Consider the following 19,576-nt stretch of genomic DNA (forward strand, 5'->3'; position numbering starts at 1 on the left):
CTTCACAGTTTTATTTTCTTACTTTAGTCTCTTATACTTTCAATAACCTTCCCTTCAATCCAGAACAAGCCCTTTACTCTCATGACAACTTTCCACTATAACCAAAGCATGATCTACATATTTTTAAGGACCCACTTAATGCTTACAGAATAGTACCTAGCACCACAGGTGATAATTGTATGTTAAGTTGTGAGTGGTTTGCCATTTCCTTCTCTGGTTGATTTTACAGATGAAACTAAAGTAAACAGGGTTAAGTCACTTGCAACCCGTGAGTGTCTGAGGCCAGATTTGAACTCAGGTGTTCCTGACTCTAGGCTCTATTCACTGTAACACCTTGCTACCATGGAGCGAACTAACATTTATATAAGGTTTACAATGTACTTTATAGTATCTCATTTGGTCACTGCAACATCCCTGTGAGATAAGTTTCAGATGAGTCTGAGAAAGAAGCGGCTTACCCAGTTAGAATCTCAGGCATTAGGCCTTATCGACTTCATGTCCAGTGTTGTATCCACTATACTACAAATAAATTTTTTTATAGGTGAACAATATATGCAAATAAAAAACAATACAAGGCAGTGTAAAATTAGTTCCAAAATAATCGCATAAATAATACCCCTAGAACTCAAGAGAGAACCTTGGAATGGGGATAGTAAAAGGTTTTATGGAGAAGGTGCAATTTGAACCTGACTGAAGTATAGGGAAATTCAGACTAATGGAAAGAAGTTGGTATGAAGGGCAATTTTCAAAAGAACAGTGAGGGATGTTTGAGGGCTGGTTGGACAGGACAACAAGCAGCCAATTTAGCTAATCAGTCCATATAACATGAGTGGAAGTTTTCATAGAGGACCAATGAGTGATAAAATTGGGGATAACAGGTTGTGGACAAATTGTGATGTCTTTCTTAGTTGGTTATGAGCAATGGAAAATGCCATCAGATGTTTTTGATCAGAGGAATGATGAAATGATGAAAGAAGAAAACTATATGCAGAGGATTACCAAGTTGTAGGCCTAGAAGAAATCAAAGACTGTGTGTGTGTGTGTGTGTGTGTGTGTGTGTGTGTGTTTTTCAGAAAACAGATCCATAGGCATTATCACTCTGGGCTTATGAGCATGCATCTCCCCTTCGGACCTATGGACAATAAGAGGCTTATTTTTAAGTGAGGAGTGAATGACTTGTTCTAAGGTTCTAGGTTCCATGGATCAATCTTCCTGCTCACTGATGGCTAAAACCTCACCATATGAAGTTGTGTTAAGTTTTCATTGCTGTCCCAACACAAATAACCCTAAATCTTCACTAATCACATATTTTAGTGAGAAAAAATTTTCTGTCCTTTTCTGTATTTCAAATTTAACAAAGAAAGGATATGAAAATAATGACTGTCTGAAGGGAGTTGGTTGGGGACACCAAAAAAGAGAGGAAAGGGGGCAGAATTGGGAATTAGGAAACCCAAAGATGGCAAAAATAACAATAATGATTACATGCAAGAAATAAAACCTATTTATATAGCACTTTAATGTTTACAAAGCACTTTATATATGCCAATTATTTGCTCTTCACAACAACCCATGTGAGATAAATGTTATTTTATCCCCATTTTACAAATAAGGAAACAGTGTCAGGTTAAGTGACTTGCCAGGATTGCACAACTAGTGTCTGGGGCTGGATTTGAATTTGGGTCTTCCTGACTCTAGGCTTAAAAACTATGCCACCTAGTTGCTTGCTGCCAAACTTCATTTAACTTAAAATTTTTCCTAGGATTGAGCTGATGCTGGTTGAAGTTAAGAAATGTATGGATAATTGAGGGGAGGCAGATTAACAGGGATGGGGGAGTGTGTGGAGGAGGACAGGTTCAGGGGTGAAGTATGTGACATATTATCCATACTTACAATCACACCATTGTGAGAATTGGAATGGTACCCCTGCTGTAGGGAAGCTCCGCCATGAGGAGAAAGCTTGTGATTTAAAGACCATGTTACTTTAGCGTTCAGAAGTTACATCTATAGAACCACCTGTGGGACTTGTCAATCAGAGCTACCAGCCAATTAGCTTGGAGCTGTGTGTGTGGACAACCCTGCTTCCTGTTTCACAGACGGCTTCTGGGAGAAGCCGTTGAGGATCGGTCTTTTTTTGTCCAAGAAACTTGCATGTTGGCAGGTGGAGAAGGGTGGTGGGGCTCTTAGTCGTTCGGACATTGGCATGGTGGTGAGAGATTTCACATGGGCTGCTAGGAAAGAAAATTGCTTTCTTTCTCTCTGGCTGTATCGAATTAGATCTGAGGTCGGATTTCCATGCCGTAAGGAATCTGTTCTCAATCTCTCTCCTCACTAACTTATAATATATATTTTATAAATAACCCAATTTTTTTTTGGTAGGGCAATGGAGGTTAATTGACTTGCCCAGGGTCACACAGCTAGTAAGTGTCAAGTGTCTAAAGCCGGATTTGAACTCAGGTCCTCCTGAATCCAGGGCCAGTGCTTTATCCACTGTGCCACCTAGCTGCCCCCTATAATATATATCTTTAAAAGCCTTGTTGAATTTATCAGTGATTTTAGCCAGCTTCCCCCCAAGTCTGGGGGGGCATATTAGAACAACAATTTAGATTTTAAACAACACACCATGTTAACACTGCACTGGGAGTTTATGATAGCCTTTACCAAGGGAAATTGGTCTGTTTCATGCCATTGAATAATGTCTTGGAATTTTCTCCTGTGGATAATTGTGTGTGTATGTGTATGTATGTATGTATATGTATATATATATATATGTATATATGTATATATATATGAATATGTATATATATATATATGTATATTCTAGTTCTCAGTTAAAAAAAAACCTTCAGATGTGATTACAGGATATGTCAATCATTTAAACAAAGCTGAAATCTGGGTATTCATCAGTTTCCTCATAATTTTCATTTAAAACACATGTAAGTGCATAAATCTGATTTTCTAAGACCTGGCATATCCTTCTAAGACACTTTGAGAATATAGTAGAGGTCTAATTATCTAGAGTGGCATATGACTTTTTTTTTCCTGAACAAGGGAGGGAGCAAGGTACTAATGTAACTCATTAATAAGGTATTTTTAAAACAAGCTAAAACCTTGGATTTTAAAACCAAAACCAACTGAAAAAATAAACTTAAAATACTCATTATTTTAATTGTAGATAGGAAGTTGTTTTAGAGGCCACCACCACATGCTTTGGATGGTTTAATTTTAGATAAGAGGCATAAAAATGAATTTCTTATTTTAAAGCCCTGTCGCCACTGACCCCCGTGTAAAAGAAAAATGCTTATTTCTAGTCCACTGGTGTTTCATAGACAGATTTTTAAAATTCTCCCTCCTCCTTTCCCATGAGGAACTTCTCCTATATCCTAGAGACTGACCATTTTGTGCTAATGAATTATCAGCTAATCAACTACCACACAAATAGCAGTTCCCACCAAACAACAGATATTTGCTATTGTCCTATCTACTGAACTTTGTGACAGCTTAGAGGTGGGACCAAAGATAAAATAAAGTCAAGTAATAAGCTGGAAAAAATGCCTCTAAATGAAAGAGCAAAATCACCTCATGATTTCTCAATTTTTCTTTGGATTTAAGTGATCAGCATGAATATATTTTATTTGAGGGGATTTTTTTCTTACACATTAAAAAAATGTACCTTTTGCATTTTAAAAATTCCAAAAGGGTGGGGCAGCTAGGTGGCGCAGTGGATAGAGCAGCGGCCCTGGATTCAGGACTACCTGAGTTCAAATCCGACTTCAGACACTTAACACTTACTAGCTGTGTGACCCTGGGCAAGTCACTTAACCCCAATTGCCTCACTAAAAAAAAAAAAAATTCCAAAAGAGCAAATTGGCCATTTGAATGCAACAGGCATTGCTTTAGCACTGAAGAAATAAGGCAAGGATTTTAGCTTCCAAGAAAGGAAAGATGCTCTCCTTTAATAGCTTTTCTTTATAGAGATGTTTCTACTCATATTTCTTTTATTTACAAGAGTATGGAGATGCATATATTCCTGTTTGCCTAGATTTGTTATTTTTAACTTAATTTTTAGGTTAACTACATAAATCAACCACATAAATGAAAGTAGCAACATTTACTAAATGGGATTTTCAAAAAATCATATGATGTTTCTTGACTCTAAGTAATACTCAATATGTACGGCCACGGAGTTCTACTTTGGTGCCTTATCCTGGCATAGAGGTCACCTTGGCCCATGCTCTAACAAATTTGATCATGAATTTTTAAAAAGGATATTATTCTGAGGAGGCTATAGGCTTCACCAGCCTGCCAAAAGGGTCCTTAATCCAAAAAAAAAGTAATCTTTTACCTAAAGACAACAGGAGATATGTGTAGCTGTTTAGCTCCTGCTAGTACAGTTCATGAACACTGTGTCCTAGCTTCATTCACCTCGTTTGTATAACAGAATATATTATGCTTGGAGGGTCAGAGAGGAAGTGGAGTGGTGTCAGAGGGAAGACAGCTGGGAGTTGTGAAGGTGAAAAGAATTTTAGAGAAAATGGCACCCACCTGATGGAACTTTCATTTCATCCTCTCTGGCTACCTAGACAGCATTGTGTCCTCCCCAATGACACCTACCCAGTAGAGAAAAAGAGAAAATTAAAGGCACACACCTAGAACCAGATGTAGGACCATGGGGCCCTGTGGAGAGGCCAGCAGAGAGCTCAGATCCACAGGGAGCTGAGCCAGTGCTACAGGTTTAGTTAGTGAATAAAGGCTGCCGACTGATGAGAAGAAACACACAGAGGAATTCACACAATTAATGTGTTAAACTCATCCACTTTTATGTCCCGCAAGCTACCTGTAGAGCTGGCAGGAGAAGAAGCCTACTAAGAGAGAGAATTTCACCTTCCTCTTCTATGGTGAAGGTGCTGATTGAGGGGCAAAAGAATAATCTTCCACTTTTTTTCGGTGCCTCTGCACCCTCCTGACCTCTGGACCTTATCTTCTGACCTGCTGCTGCACCACAAGGATCTTTTCATCTACCCTACAGTGACCCACTCTGGGCCTAGCATCTCCAGCTGCACCCAAAGAGCCCCCGGGCCTTTCTATTAACCCAGGGCAAATTACAACTTCTCTGCACCTCATGTAGTTACTGAGCAGGTAGCAATCTGCACTATATGAAGAAGTTTCCACACTGGGAGTTCCCAATAACAATGAAACCACAAATCTAATCCAGATAATCTAACTAAAGAAATATGGTTAAGCTTTGTATAAGCATTTCTTTGTAACTGACATGAAGAAATGCAGTAGAAACAAGATAAAGGAGTGGCTTTCTTTTAAAATGGGATGGGGATGACATGATCTGATTTGAAAACATACCAAGCCTTATATTAGTAAAAGAAAAGCAAGACCTTTCACAAAGCAGGTAGAGACAAATGGTAACCAGCCTGCTGAGAGTATCACAGGAGGATGCTCACTCATCTCATATTGCTGTGCTCATTTACAAAAAACCAACATGAAAATAATTGAATCTTAGGAACAAACTTCTATTGCTAAAGTTGAGGAGGTAGAGAAATCAAGACATTTGTTAAGTACCTACTCTGTGCCAGGCACTGTGCTAAGTACTGGGGATATATAAAGAAGAAAAAGACAGTCCCTGTCCTCAAGGAGCTTACAATCTAACTGGGGAGACAAGATACAAACAAATATAGAAATAACAAGCTTTGTACAGGATGAATAGGAACTAATTCAAAGCAGAAAAGCACTGAGATTAAGAAGGGGTGGGGAAGCAGGTAGGATTTTAGTTAGGACTTAAAGGAAGACAGAGAGGTCAATAATTGAAGAAGAGGAGGGAATGTGTTCCAGGCATGGGGAACAGCCAGAGAAAATGCCTGGAGTTGAGAGATAGAGCACCATGTTCCTAAAACAGCCAGGAGGACATTATCATTGGATTGAAGAGTACATGGCAGGGAATAAGGTATAAGAATACTGGGAAAGTGGGAGTGGGACTAGATTATGAAGGGCTTGGAAGGCCAAATAGAGCATTTTGTACTTGCTCCTGGAGGCAGTAGGCAGCCATTGGTGTTTACTGAGTTAGAGGTATGACATGATCGGACCTGTGCTTTAGTTCAGTTTTTGGTTTTTGCAGGGCAATGAGGGTTAAGTGACTTGCCCATGTACTTTAGTTTTAGGAAAATCATGTTAGTGGCTAAGTGGAGAGTGGACTAGAATGGATCAAGACTTGAGACAGGCAGATCCACCAACAGGGTATTGTAATAATCAAGGTGTGAGGTGATGGGGGCCTGCTGGGAATGTCAGAGGAGAGAAGAGGGCATATTCTAGAGATGTTACAAAGATAAAACCAGCAGAACTTGGCAACAGCTTGGATATGAATGGAAGGGAGGGAATGAGGAATACTGAGGAATCAAGGATGACTCCTAGGTTGTAAGCCTGAGGAACTGGGAGAATGGTGTTACTCTGTACTGTGATTAGGAAGGTAGGAAGAGCAGCTAGGTAGCACAGTGGATAAGAGTGCCAGGCCTGGAATCAGGAAGATTCCTCTTCTGGAGTTCAAACCCAGCCTGAGATACTTACTAGCTGTGTGATCCTGGGCAAGTCACTCAACCCAGTTTTCTTCAGTTTCCTCATCTATAAAATGAGCAGGAGAAGGAAATGGAAAACTAATCTAGTTCTCTTCCAAGAGAACCTTTAGATGTTTCTATTTGCAGGCAGCATGTCCAGATTACATGAAACCCCAACATATTTCAAAGCCTCTCAAGTAAGACCCATAATGACTAAAAATATTTGGCCCAACTATCCACTCAGTAAAATACCAGGTAAGTGAAGAATGCATATTGTCCAGACCATAGCTTAGAGCCCATAGACTTAGTCAATTAGTATATGTATCCTAGACAGATGGACAATAAGCTGGGCCCATAACTGAGCAATAATAGAGTAGGCTGGATTACCTCTGGGAAATTGGGCACTGTTTTCAATGTCCCTATACTATCCCCAGAAACAAACATCCATCTAATTAACATACATATTTTTTCAACAATGCTGTATGGCATCAAGTCCTTCAACACTACCATCTCTGAAGAATTAAACCTAAGGGTAGACCAAAGGGTAATGGCAAGGTCTATTGCCAAAGCAACAAGAAACCCTGAGGGACAGACAAGAAGTGGCATGAGCCAAGTGAGTCAAACCACTGCTAGTGCCACTTTCCCTCAGGAACCAATGGAAACTGACCAGGATCCCAAGCTCAAAATCTGTGGAAATAACATCTATCATGCCACTGACCCTAATTCCAACTCAACACCCCTGTCCATCATCCAGAGGAGAAACCCCATGGAGGAGGGCAGGAAATTCTCACAATTAACCAATTGTGAACAACAGTACAGGCAAACAAACCTAGATGACACTGTACAAGGTAGCATACATATGCCTGGCAAGTCAAATCATCACCACCGCCTTGACCACCATATCTTCTCAAACCCAGATGGAGATAACCCATGATCATAAGTTCAAAAGCCCCAAAATATCAGTATCCCTCAGACCACTAGCACTGCTTCCAGCCCAGCCCACATAGATATCATCCCACATGTCATGGGTATTTCCTCCAACATGGAAGATCATACCTTACATAAGCTTTCTCATCCTCTTTGACTCTTTCTAAGTTTTCCCATACATTCTCTACATACTAGGATCTGGGCCTTTTTCTAGATTGCTTAAAATTGGGAGAATACCAATGAGGTAAGTTATCCATACATTGTTCTTGATAAATTATCAATCTACCTCTTCCTCTGCTCATATACTTTCTTAATGCCACTTCTCTTACATAATTCTCATTGACAATGTGTTGTAGCCTACCCATACCCACCATATGAATGAATAAATGAAAAAAATATTAAGAGTTTACTATGTACAAAGTACATAGTTAGGTATACAGTTCCTGCCTTCAAGAAGCTCACATTCTTGACATGACATAAAGGGAGTTTCAGACACAAATCTAAAAGGCCCCATGGTCCTTAGGGTGCAACAGATGAGATGGTAATGCATCTTTAATATTATTTCTACTAATAACACCATATTAGTTTCTGATATTGAACCATTTGTTAGTGCCAAGGACGTTGATTGTTTTTCTGTGTCTTCAGTAGCTGTGGCTACTAGCAGTCAGTATGTAAGAGAAGTATATGAACAGAGGAAGAGGTAGGTTGATAATTTATCAAGAACAATGTATGGATAAATTGCCTCATTGGTATTCTCCCAATTTTAAGCGATCTAGAAAAAGGCCCAGATCCTAGGATGTAGAGAATGTATGGGAAAACTTGGACAAGAGTTGCAGAGGATGAGAAAGCTTATGTATGATCTGCCATGTTGGAGGAAATAACCATATGGATGACATAATGTATCCATACAGGTATTTTGGGGTATTGATTGTTGATTTGTCCTTTAGAAGGAGGAAATTTAAGATATGTTACCCCTCACAGGGAAAAACAGCACTTATAAACATTAGGTAGAGAGTGTTGTTATTTATTAATGCTAGATATATAGTATAATGCACAACAAAATGAATGGGGGAAACGTGTTACAACAAAAGGAATTTTATTTTAATCAGTCTTGAACTGATTGATACATATATGCTCTGTCAATCAATAGAAATGCTTCTTTCCAAAGCAATCTACACCAGAGAGAAGGGTGATTCAGAAAGTTAACAATTACAATTAAAGTTAGAAAACCTGGCTAGATGGAAAGTGATCTTTTTCAGACCACATTTTCCCCCAAAATCTCAACTCCCTTCTTAAAGAATGGGACTCATAGAAGCTTAATTAAGTCATGCACTTGGGAATTCATCAGCTCAAGCCCCCTTTTTGACCTATGCTATAACAATTCTGAATTTGCTTAGTGAGATTTAAATTGTAAGAAAACCCCCCAAATACATCTATTCCTGACATGGGATCTTGAACTATGTGGGTGTTTGTGTACCTGCATGCATGTGTGATTTGTATAGTTTTGAGCCTTCCACAACACATAATACAGATATTGCACAGGTCTTGAATTCTATCATTTTTGCTTTTTATACTACCTCTAACAATCTTACCGTGGCACCTTCAGCAAATCTAAGCTTTTGGTCTATTTATCACTAAAACTAAGGTGATGTTATTTTCCTATCTCTTTGGGATTCGTATTCATTTTAGCAATATTAGAGAGTGACCTGAACATGAGAGGTTTATATACAATCAAATATTATTTGTTTACTATGGGTTTTTTGTTTGTTTTTTTAGTGAGGCAATTGGGGTTAAGTGACTTTCCCAGGATCACACAGCTAGTAAGTGTTAAGTGTCTGAGGCTGGATTTGAATTCTGGTACTCCTGACTCCAGGGCTGGTGCTCTATCCACTGTGCCATCTAGCTGCCCCAAGCATTTTATTTTTTGGGGTGAGGCAATTGGGGTTAAGTGACTTTCCCAGGGTCACACAGCTAGTAAGTGTCAAGTGTCTAAAGCCGGATTTGAACTCAGGTCCTCCTGAACCCAGGGCCGGTGCTTTATCCACTGCGCCACCTAGCTGCCCCTGTTTACTATGTTTTAAGATTAATTTTCTGAGTAAAGTAAAACACTTCAATTAGATGTCTAATATTAAAAGAAGGTGGTGAATTAATTATGAAAACAAATATAGGAAGTCCACAGGTTCTAGTGAGTTTGTGTTTAAAAGCTGTTTTCTTATAATGCAGACTGCATGCTTCCACAGAAACAATGGTATATATATATATATATAGTGGTCAGGTTCCTAAGGTAGCTCACAAAAGCCCATGTGACCCACAGGGAACTCAAGGTATATCAGATCATAGGGTTAGAGTTAGATTTGATCATGCATTTAGAGATAGGTGGGACCAAAAATGCCAACGGATAGCCATTTGCAGACCTTAGAGGTTATGTCCAAGGTTACCTGCTAAGTTAATGGTAAACACAGAGTTAGAACTCAGGTCTCCAGGTTCATAGTTTAGAACAGTCTTTCCAATAAGCCACAGCTAACCACCAAGGGTGATGTTTCTTTGTACAACTGAATTCAGAATTCTAAATAGGGAGGGCAGGAATACATCTCCCCTGACTCCTACAGTGGAAGTTCAAACATTCCTTCCTTCAGATTCTCCTGACCGGCCAACAAGCAAGAAAAGGATTCCACTAGCTCCTAGCTATAGATGCAGGTTTTGTGTCTTGAGGCAGAAGTCTTCATCCCTGAAGCAAATCTAGCTTCCAGAAACAAGATGATAGTACCTTCCTCAGACCTCACCTAGAGTATTGCCATCAGTTTGGGGTGCCACCATTTAAAAAGGGCACTGACAAGCTGGACAGTGTTCAGAGAAACTCAATCAGGATGATGAAAGGCCTGGAGTCCACATTATAAGAGGATTAGTTGAAGGAAATGGACATATTTAGCCAAGAGAAGAGTCTGGAGGGACATTAATAGCTGTCTTCAAGTATTTGAATTAGATTTGTTCTATTTAGCCCAAAGAGGAAGCTGAGCCAGGGACAATAGGTCATAGGCAAAGAAGCTAATCCATGCTTGTTCCTTTTTTTGGGGGGGGGGCAGGTCAATGAGGGTTAAGTGACTTTCCCAGGGTCACAGAGCTAGTAAGCGTCAAGTGTCTGAGGTCGAATTTGAATTCAGGTCCTCCTGAATCCAGGGCGGGTACTTTATCCACTGCGCCACCTAGCTGCCCCTCCATGCTTGCTCTAAGTAAGAATTCTCTCCCTAACAATTAGAGCTGTCTGTCTCCAAGTAGGATGATCTGCCTCTGGTGGTTTCTTGGAAGTTTTTCATAAGTAACCATTTGGATATACAGCAGGGATTCCTTTGGGATTGGATCAGATTAGCTGACTTTTGGGTTCTCTTATAACTTGGAACTTCCACAACTTCTGTGACTGAGAAGGAGCTTGATGGGTGGAAATGAAGGCTCTGGGTAAGGCATGGGAATGGTGGGGTGTGGTATCCAGGAGCTCAGGAGTAAGGAATTCTAGACTGTAACACTCAGGAACACTTTTTGGTCCCAGGCTGTAATGTTTAAGCATCTCTATTTTTTTTCCTTCTCACTGAACTCATTGACTGGACTTCTTTCTTACTTGCCTTTGAACTGCAGCTACCTATTGTTTTGACTAGTGTTTTGCTTTCCTCCTTGCACTTCCTTGGGATAAATAACCCCAATTTCTTTGCTATCCTTCTGTCTCTGAAACATGCCCACATGATTCTAGAGGTTTGCTGAAGGTGATTATTTATTTATTTATTTTTTAGTGAGGCAATTGGGGTTAAGTGACTTGCCTAGGGTCACACAGCTAGTAAGTATTATTTCTAATAACAATGGGAAACAAACCATGAAAGGGTTCCCAATGCTTCTCTCTTCCTCACACAACCACTCTCTAGGAAAAGTTTCACTTAGATTGTAAGTACTAAAGGAGTCTTTGACTAGACAAAGGAATCAGATAAGATTCACCCTTTTTTCACAGGAAAAATCAACTCAGATAGACTTGAGAATCTTATAAAAGGAGCCTAGGCACTCTGGGGTAAAGAGAGGGTTGGGAAACCATTAGGAGCCAAAATGGAGGAGGTTAATAAGGAAGGAAGCCTTAGCAGTTTTATCCTCACTTCTTTCCACTCTGAACAGTCCCTGGGGTCAAAGTGGCAAGACAAGAAGCTGGGATGCTGGATACAGAGGCTCAAATCCCATCTGAGATTAACTACCTGTAGGACCTTAGCCACTTAACCACGCTGGATCTTAATTTCATCTTGAAAATTGGACAAAATGGCCCATAAGCCCCTTCCAGCTGTTGTGCTATGATCCTATAATGGAATATTAGACAGGGGTGGTGGGGTGAACAATCCCAGGGATCATTGTGCATAGGACACAGGGAAGAAGAGAATAGGAATCCTAGTGGCGGTAAGAAGAACCTCGAGGCCTCCATGCTGAGGCAGCCATTCTGGGATGATCATGTATATAAAATATATCAAGAAATGCCTGTATGCCACAGAACCATAAGTATCTAGGATATCTAGGACAAACAGCAGGCAACATACCCCCAAATAACATTTATGGAGAAATCTATAGTAGAGAGCTTGGACCATATGCTATAAATGCCTACTGGTGGCAGGAGAGAAAAGGGGAGAGAGACAAGAGACCTCAGGACACTAGGAGGCCACTGCTTTGGAGGCCACTAGCAGGAAAGAGCAGTGCAGAGCTGGTCCAAGAAAGAGCAAGCTGCTGGAAGAAGTGAAAAGATCATTCGGTACCTTCTTATTTCAACTAATTATTCTTGCTACCATCTTGCAAAGCTTAGTTGTTTTTACATTAGTTGAAGGAGTGCAATTAATGTTCTCTAAATGTTGGCAACCTGAGCAAAACCCCATTCACTCTACTCTAGTCATGGCTCTGCTGTTGAATCCTTCTATTGAAAACATTTTAAATACCCATATTAAAATAAGATTTGGACCAAACTGACCTTTGGCCAATTTTTTTAAAGTAAACTGATATTGTAAACACAATTTTAGGAGGAATGTTTAAATCACTTTATAGTACAAACTGTTTCTAAGTATTTGCTAAGTATTCATTTAAGACAAACAATTGGTGCATTAGAAATATTTTATTCATTAAAGTAGACCCCCTAATACTCTACTCTAACAATATTTTATTGCTCTAGTTTAAATTTCTTTGTGTACTTTAAAGTAACAAAGCTCTATCATTTAAAAATATTCTTTAGATTTTTCATGAATTGAGACTGCTTGATCCTCTAGTGTGGATTTATTATATATAAGTGCCTTGTCAAAATGAGAAATCAGTAACGATTACAGTCACCACCTCATTGTGCCCAGAATTTGGTACAATTAAGTTTAACATTTAAAATATTTTGCTGTAGAAATGAAAAATCCATGAAAAAAATCAGTGAAACAAGAGCAAATCTATTGAAGTTTCTATCAATTACAAAAATCTATTATTTAGAATATCCATATATCTACAGAACAATAACATATTCATAACAAGGAACTCAAGCCAGATAAGATCCTGAAGTATCTTCTGAATCATCAAGAAAAGATGAAATTATGATCTATATAGTTTTAATGCAAAATTTATTTTATTGTTATATACTTGTTTGAGCACGTTTGTGTGGTGGATATGGTATTTTTTGCTTGTTATTTTGGCCAATATCTGTGATTTCATTAGTGCAAGGAATTTCAGGTATGAAACTCCCTCTATATAATGCATATTTGTTGTTATTGTTCAGTTGATTCAGTTGTGTCCAACTCTTTGTGACCCTATTTGGAGTTTTCTTGGCAAAGATAAATGAAGTAGTTTGCCATTTCCTTCTCCAGCTCATTTTATAGATGAAGAACCAAGGCAAACAGGGTTAAATGACTTTTCCAGGGGCACACAACTAGTATATGTCTGGCGCCAGATGTGAGCTCACAAGAACTGACTGTTCCTAACTTCAGGCCCAATGCTCTGGCCACTGAATCACCTAGCAACTCAAAAATGCACATTAGCAAACAAAATTTATAGTATTATAGAGAGTTTCCTGGGCCAAGGAAGGGTTAACCACTATGTATCACCAGAATGTATCAGAGGCAAGAACTGGAACCCAGACTAAGGCTAAGTTCCACTCTCTATCCACTACGCTATGCTTCCTTTCAGAAAGATATGGTAACAACCTGGTAACCAACTAGAACACTCCATTCACTCACCATCAAAATAAGAATGTTGACCTACAATTTGATGTATATACATAGTTAAGTAAAACAGAACTCTTTTGATTAAAAAACCTCTAGGAGTGAATGAAGAAAAATGAATGATATCAAACAACTAATGAAAAAATTCAATAAATCTTATGGATGTTTAGTTCCATGATGTTAAATAATCATTTTGAATGAATGAACTGCCTAGGTATCTTGCAAAGTCTAAAGTAATTTGGTACCTAAATTTCAATCCTAAGGAAAGTGAACTAACATCATAGTGAATATCCAGCTTTCCTTGGTAATGATATGAAGAATAACAAGAGGTTTGAAACTGAGTTAGAAGGAAAAAAAATACATGTTATAGAAATAAAACAAAAAGATCCAACGGATTAGGAAATCTTATGTGATCTGTGATTCATCCTTGCCTACAGTGATAAGTGGAGGTCATGTTAGTTTCATCCAAACCTTGGCTAGCAATGTCACTTTCATTTCCACTTACTGAATAAAGCAAAATCTTTAATCATTCCTTATAGACAAATTTCATTTACCAATCAACAAAAACATTGCAATTTTTACATTTGATACTCAACTGCCAATTTCAATATAAACATAACTTGGGTAGTGCAACAAATGCAAAATGTGCTTAAGTATTTAATAAATTAATGTGATTCTATACATTTTAATTCAAGATTTAAAAAATATAAATTAACAATCCCCCTCCCTCACCCAGGTACTATTATTATCCAATCTCACTACAAAGCTATAAAACTACTAAGCTATAAAACACCATCCCAGATAGCTGGGTGGAATCCTGCAATTATCAAAGGCTGACCCAATACAAAATACACAAATCTGCAAGATCTAAAGAAAGCCATCTCAATGTGGCATCTTTGAATGAATCGTTCCAAAAGAACAAAAACCTAATTTATACCTGTTTTCAGTTAGAGAATGCCTCAGAATGAGCCCTCAGCATGATGTAGGGAGAGGCTGAATGCAATACAGGTCAACTTCTGTTACAACAACCTCTATAGGACAGTCAAATTTTATTGTAGTTTTACTAGAATTTTGTTGTCAAATAATGCTTGAAATAAGTGAGCTGAGGTTTGGCAGTCTTTTCATTATGCAGATATTCTGTTATAATGATAGTTCTTGGTAAGTGTTTTTAGTAAGTAGATGTTGTAGTAAAACTTGCACACTTTTGGCCTTCTATATTACTTAGAATTCCCGTATCATCACCAAAGACAACAACTACTATCATAATAGCTGATGAAAGGGGAAAAAATAGAGGCAAGTTTAGATAACAATTTTTACTTGCTTTGTTTCAAAGGGGGAAAAATAACCATCTATATTAATTCAATTCAATTAAACATATTTACTGTGTGCAAGGCACTTTTTTTTCCAATTAAATTAAAACACTTGATGCTTGTCCTTTCTTTGTAAAAATAAATTTACAAATGATATGCAAGTTTATAATGCTAATATTCATAAGTGAAAGCTGAATTTTGTCCACTTTCTTAAGAAGTAACCAATGAGTTATAAAGATTTCCCTGTTCCCTTCTTGTAATCTTACATAAAAATAGTGAAGTAAAAAACTTGGGAAACTGGTAAGGTCATTTTCCCTTTCTCCTTCATTTTCTATACATTTTAAATTATGGCTTCATCAGTGCTAATCTGAAAACCATGACTTATTCTTGGCTTTTTTAAAAATACATCACACATCTCTTACATTCAGTTATATGCCTTCATCAAAAATCTATAAACCACTTCTATTTTTTCTCTTTACCCACAAATCTATAAATATCTATTCTATGTTTAAAGTTCTGGTGGGATTTTTTTTCATGTTGGTTTTTGGTAGGGTTTTTTTGTTTTTGGCACCAAGCCCAAAGTTCATTTTCACACAAGCTGAATATCTACAAGGCATCTCTAGAGGTTCCGAAAAAAAAGTGTGGTCCTGACAGACATGGTTGTCCTGTGTTGGTCACACTGCTTCCTGTCCTATACCCAACCATGTTCCATTGGTTCAGGATCCAGGGACTGAGAAACAACGAAAAAGGTTTCCATGAGCAAATTAACAATGATTGCTTGTTTGATCTGCTTGAACCTCCTAATTACTTGATTAAACCATTCACATCTTTGCAGTCCTTTCAGTTTTTACCTATGTGAAATCTGGGGAGTCTCTGTCAGAACTGAAATCTTATATGTGGACATAATTAGTCTAAATCTTAGTACCAATCAAGTTTAAAAAGGGTATTTAGCAAAAAGGGAAGGCCAAGACAAAGTTATGTTTCAGGTAATAATCAAATAGCAATTAGATAAACTTAAATTTCCACATATACTTAAATTTATGCTACACCTTTGATTACTCATATATCCAGGGTTTGATTTAAGATGGAAAAATGTTGTTTAATTGTGTTTGCTTTACATCTCTAGTCTAGTAGTTTTTTTTTTTGTTTGTTTGTTTTTTAAGTAGGTATAACAGATTATTTTGAATTCTCATGTGGAAAATGTCTCCTGGGTAAAAATCTACAAACAAGGAGAATTCTCTCATTGTTGTAAAATTTTGGAGCATAGTATACCACCTGTCATCTTCTCAACTTGAAGCTAATGACCTGGATTCACTGTTCTAAAGTCTCCCAAAGGAAAATTCTACCAGAAGAGGTGGTAATAGGTGGGCATGGATCCAGGACTGCCTGTATCCTCCCTAATATTGCACAGTATAAGTTATCAACTGATACAATGTAAACACATGGATTTCTGAGATGTCCTATTGCCCCCCCCACACTGATTACAAATGGTGTGGATGGAACTTCTTACAGAATTGCAGTCAGGTAAGTAAGTCTGCAACCCACCATGTGCCAATTCTCACTTACACTGCCCAGTAAGTCTGTTTGCACCAGGTAAACAAGAAGTAGAGATTCAATTTTCACATCACCACCAAAAAGGATAGAAGAACAAATTGGAAAACTGTTGCTCCTCATTAATAGGTGGGGGTGGGGTCACACAGCCCTAAGGCTATCTGATAACAGCATCACTTTGTCCATATAGCTTATCTGAAGATTTTCCTGATTGGGACATATGAATGCTGTAGTTGAATACTCTGTTCTGAAAAATGGTCTTTGCTGCCCCATTGCCTTATGAGAAACACCCCCAACCTCTGCTGATGGACGTATCATCCTCCAAAAACAGCCCCATGTTGTTCTTCCTTCTTTTTCAAGAAAAATGTTTTATGTATTTATTTTTAATTGGGGGTGCTGTTCATTTAGACATTGCTTATGGATGAAAAGAAAGTTTAATAAATAAAAGCTCGAATGAGGCATTTTCACCGTCAAAGGTGTTTGCTAAAAATATTTTAGTTCTGGTATTCAATTTCAGAACCATGAAAGGCACACTTTTATTTTTTCAAGCCTGGAAAGAATGCAATTGCTAAAAGATAATCATAAAAGATGCTGTAGGTTTTTTTTTTCCTTTGTTTTGTTTGTTTTTCTCCTTCTGGGCTTTTCATTTCATCCCATTAAATCGATGGCTTGGCCCTGCCTCCCACAGAAAATATTTAGATCTGTAGTGAGTTTAAAATGGATTCAATCATTCTGTCAGGTTTCAGGATAATAAGCTGCAGATGTGCTAGGCGAGTCACCACAGTCCTGTTTTGGCTGTTTCCACTAAGGGTTATCACTTCCATATCTGTTTTTCTGGTTTCCAGGCTCTGAGGCCCTCCTGACTAGCCTGGGGGGAGGGACTGGTCTTTTGCCTTCAGTCAAACCTTCTTCTCTCACAGTGCCAAATCTGGCTTTAGAGAGCAAAGGCTGTCGGAGCACACCTGGCATCTGTGCTTGGACTGCTGAGCTGGGGGGAGCTGAGGTGATGGAGGGCTGCCCTCTGCCGGCATCTCCATGCACTTCATTTCTCCACTCCATGCGGTATTGCTGCTGGGCCTTCTGATGTTGGTCCATCAAAAAACGCCTTGCCCTTGGTTGTAAATTGAGCACTGTGGTCCCGGTATCTGGATCAGAGTCACTGCTATTGCCATCTATCATGGGAGCAAAAGAAGGAAAGTCAGACTTGGATAGAAGACACACACAGAACTTGATTAGCGTACCATAGGACAAGATTCCTGCTGATACCTGGACTTTCATTTAGAAAACCTTTTCAAGTTTGCAAAGTGCTTTATAAACATATATACATATTCACATGTATGTATATGTATGTGCATATGTATATATGTATGTGTGTATATACACGTATATGTATGTGTGTATATATATATATATACACACATACACACATATACACACACACATATATATATGAATGATCTTATTTGATCCACAGAAGAACCCTATGAGTCAGGTGCTATTATTATCACTATTTTGCATATAGAGGATAAGAGTTATGTGATTTGTCTGGCGTCACATAGCTAATAAGGATCTGGAACAGGGTTTGAATTCAAATTTTCCTAATTCATAGTTCAGTCTGCTGTATCACCTAGCTTACTCAGCATTCTTAAGTTCATGTGGTTTTATCGGCTCTTCCATACATAACACAGATATATCCATATATACACACATGCACACGCATGTGTCAGCATATATAAATCTACTGATGCATATGTGTAAACACATACATCTCTATATACATATGCATATGCATATATACATATACAAGAACACATGTATATATACAGGCACACACATATGTGTGTGTATATGTATTCGTATTATGTTTCCCAAGAAGCCCCAAACTCAAATTCTGATATCAACTTTATTGCTGGGTAGTTTGTGTGTGCATAGAAAAATAAATACATGAATACACATATGAATACATATTCATATTATATATTATATGTATTATATAAGTATATATATTCATATATAAGTATATGTATTTGTGTGTCCACACACACAACTACCTAACAATCACATGTATCTCAGAATTTGAGTATGGGGCATCTTAGGAAACAGAACACCAAGTGCCAATAGGCTAGACACAAACAATGGTGAAGAAATGCAAACAAAATTGAATTATAAATACATTTGCTATGGGGATAGCAAGTCAACATCTCAAGCTGTGAGTCAAGATTTCTGCAGGGAATAACACATCATAATATTTTCATTTGCAAAATTAATAGGGTGATGTTGATAAATTTTTCTTAAACTGAAGGTATGGGGAGAATTGTATGGGGAATTCAAAGACAGCCTGTGAAGTTCCAAACGACCACTAGATGGTGGTCTCTGTATCTCAGTGTCTGGTCACAAACTTTCATAGTGTTGATTTGTTCATTTTCCTGGATGGTGGCATAGAAGATAATACTATATTTGGAATCAGGAAAAACTGAGTTCTCCTGCCTCAGGTGCTTACTAGCTGTATGACCTTGGGCAGTTCAGTTCCCTCATCATTTAAAATATGCCAATATTCACCAGGCACTGTATTAAGGGCTGAGAATACAAAAAACAAACAAACAAAAAAAAAACAAATCCCTTCTCTCAAGGAGCTCACAGTTTAATAACGGGAAAAAAACACAAACAAACCATTGCAAACAAGATATACACAAGACAAACTGGAGATAATCAACAGAGGGAAGGCATCTTTAAAAAGGGGATATCGTCTATGTCACAGGGTTGTTGTAAGGAACAAATGATACAAACCTCAAACTGTTACGTAAATGTTGACTATTGTTATTTTCCTGTAACTCTTGTAATCAGGATTTATTTTTGGATCATCTCTTTTGGTCATTCCAGTTTTCAGATAAACAAAACGATTGGGTTACTAACCCTCTCCACTTTTCAACAGCATGAGGATCCTGTCCTACTTCTCTTTGGAGTGGGAAGGGATGTCTTTGAGAGAGCTGAATCTACTAAGAATATCATGAATCTACAAAGTGAG

General features: G+C 38.1%; 1 protein-coding gene across 1 annotated transcript in view; it reads right to left on the bottom strand.

Moving 5' to 3' along the window:
* Positions 1-9,446: 9,446 nt before the first annotated feature.
* The window catches only part of SLC9A2 (solute carrier family 9 member A2), a 126,650-nt gene continuing 116,520 nt past the window's right edge, over positions 9,447-19,576 (bottom strand). Inside the window, exon 12 of the mRNA XM_043997537.1 lies at positions 9,447-17,723. Within this exon, the coding sequence (XP_043853472.1) occupies positions 17,356-17,723 (368 nt within the window). The 3' untranslated portion in view covers positions 9,447-17,355. The remainder of the gene's footprint in view (positions 17,724-19,576) is intronic.

Source organism: Dromiciops gliroides, chromosome 3, assembly GCF_019393635.1.
Source record: "Dromiciops gliroides isolate mDroGli1 chromosome 3, mDroGli1.pri, whole genome shotgun sequence".
In the NCBI taxonomy this organism is placed as follows: Eukaryota; Metazoa; Chordata; class Mammalia; order Microbiotheria; family Microbiotheriidae; genus Dromiciops; species Dromiciops gliroides.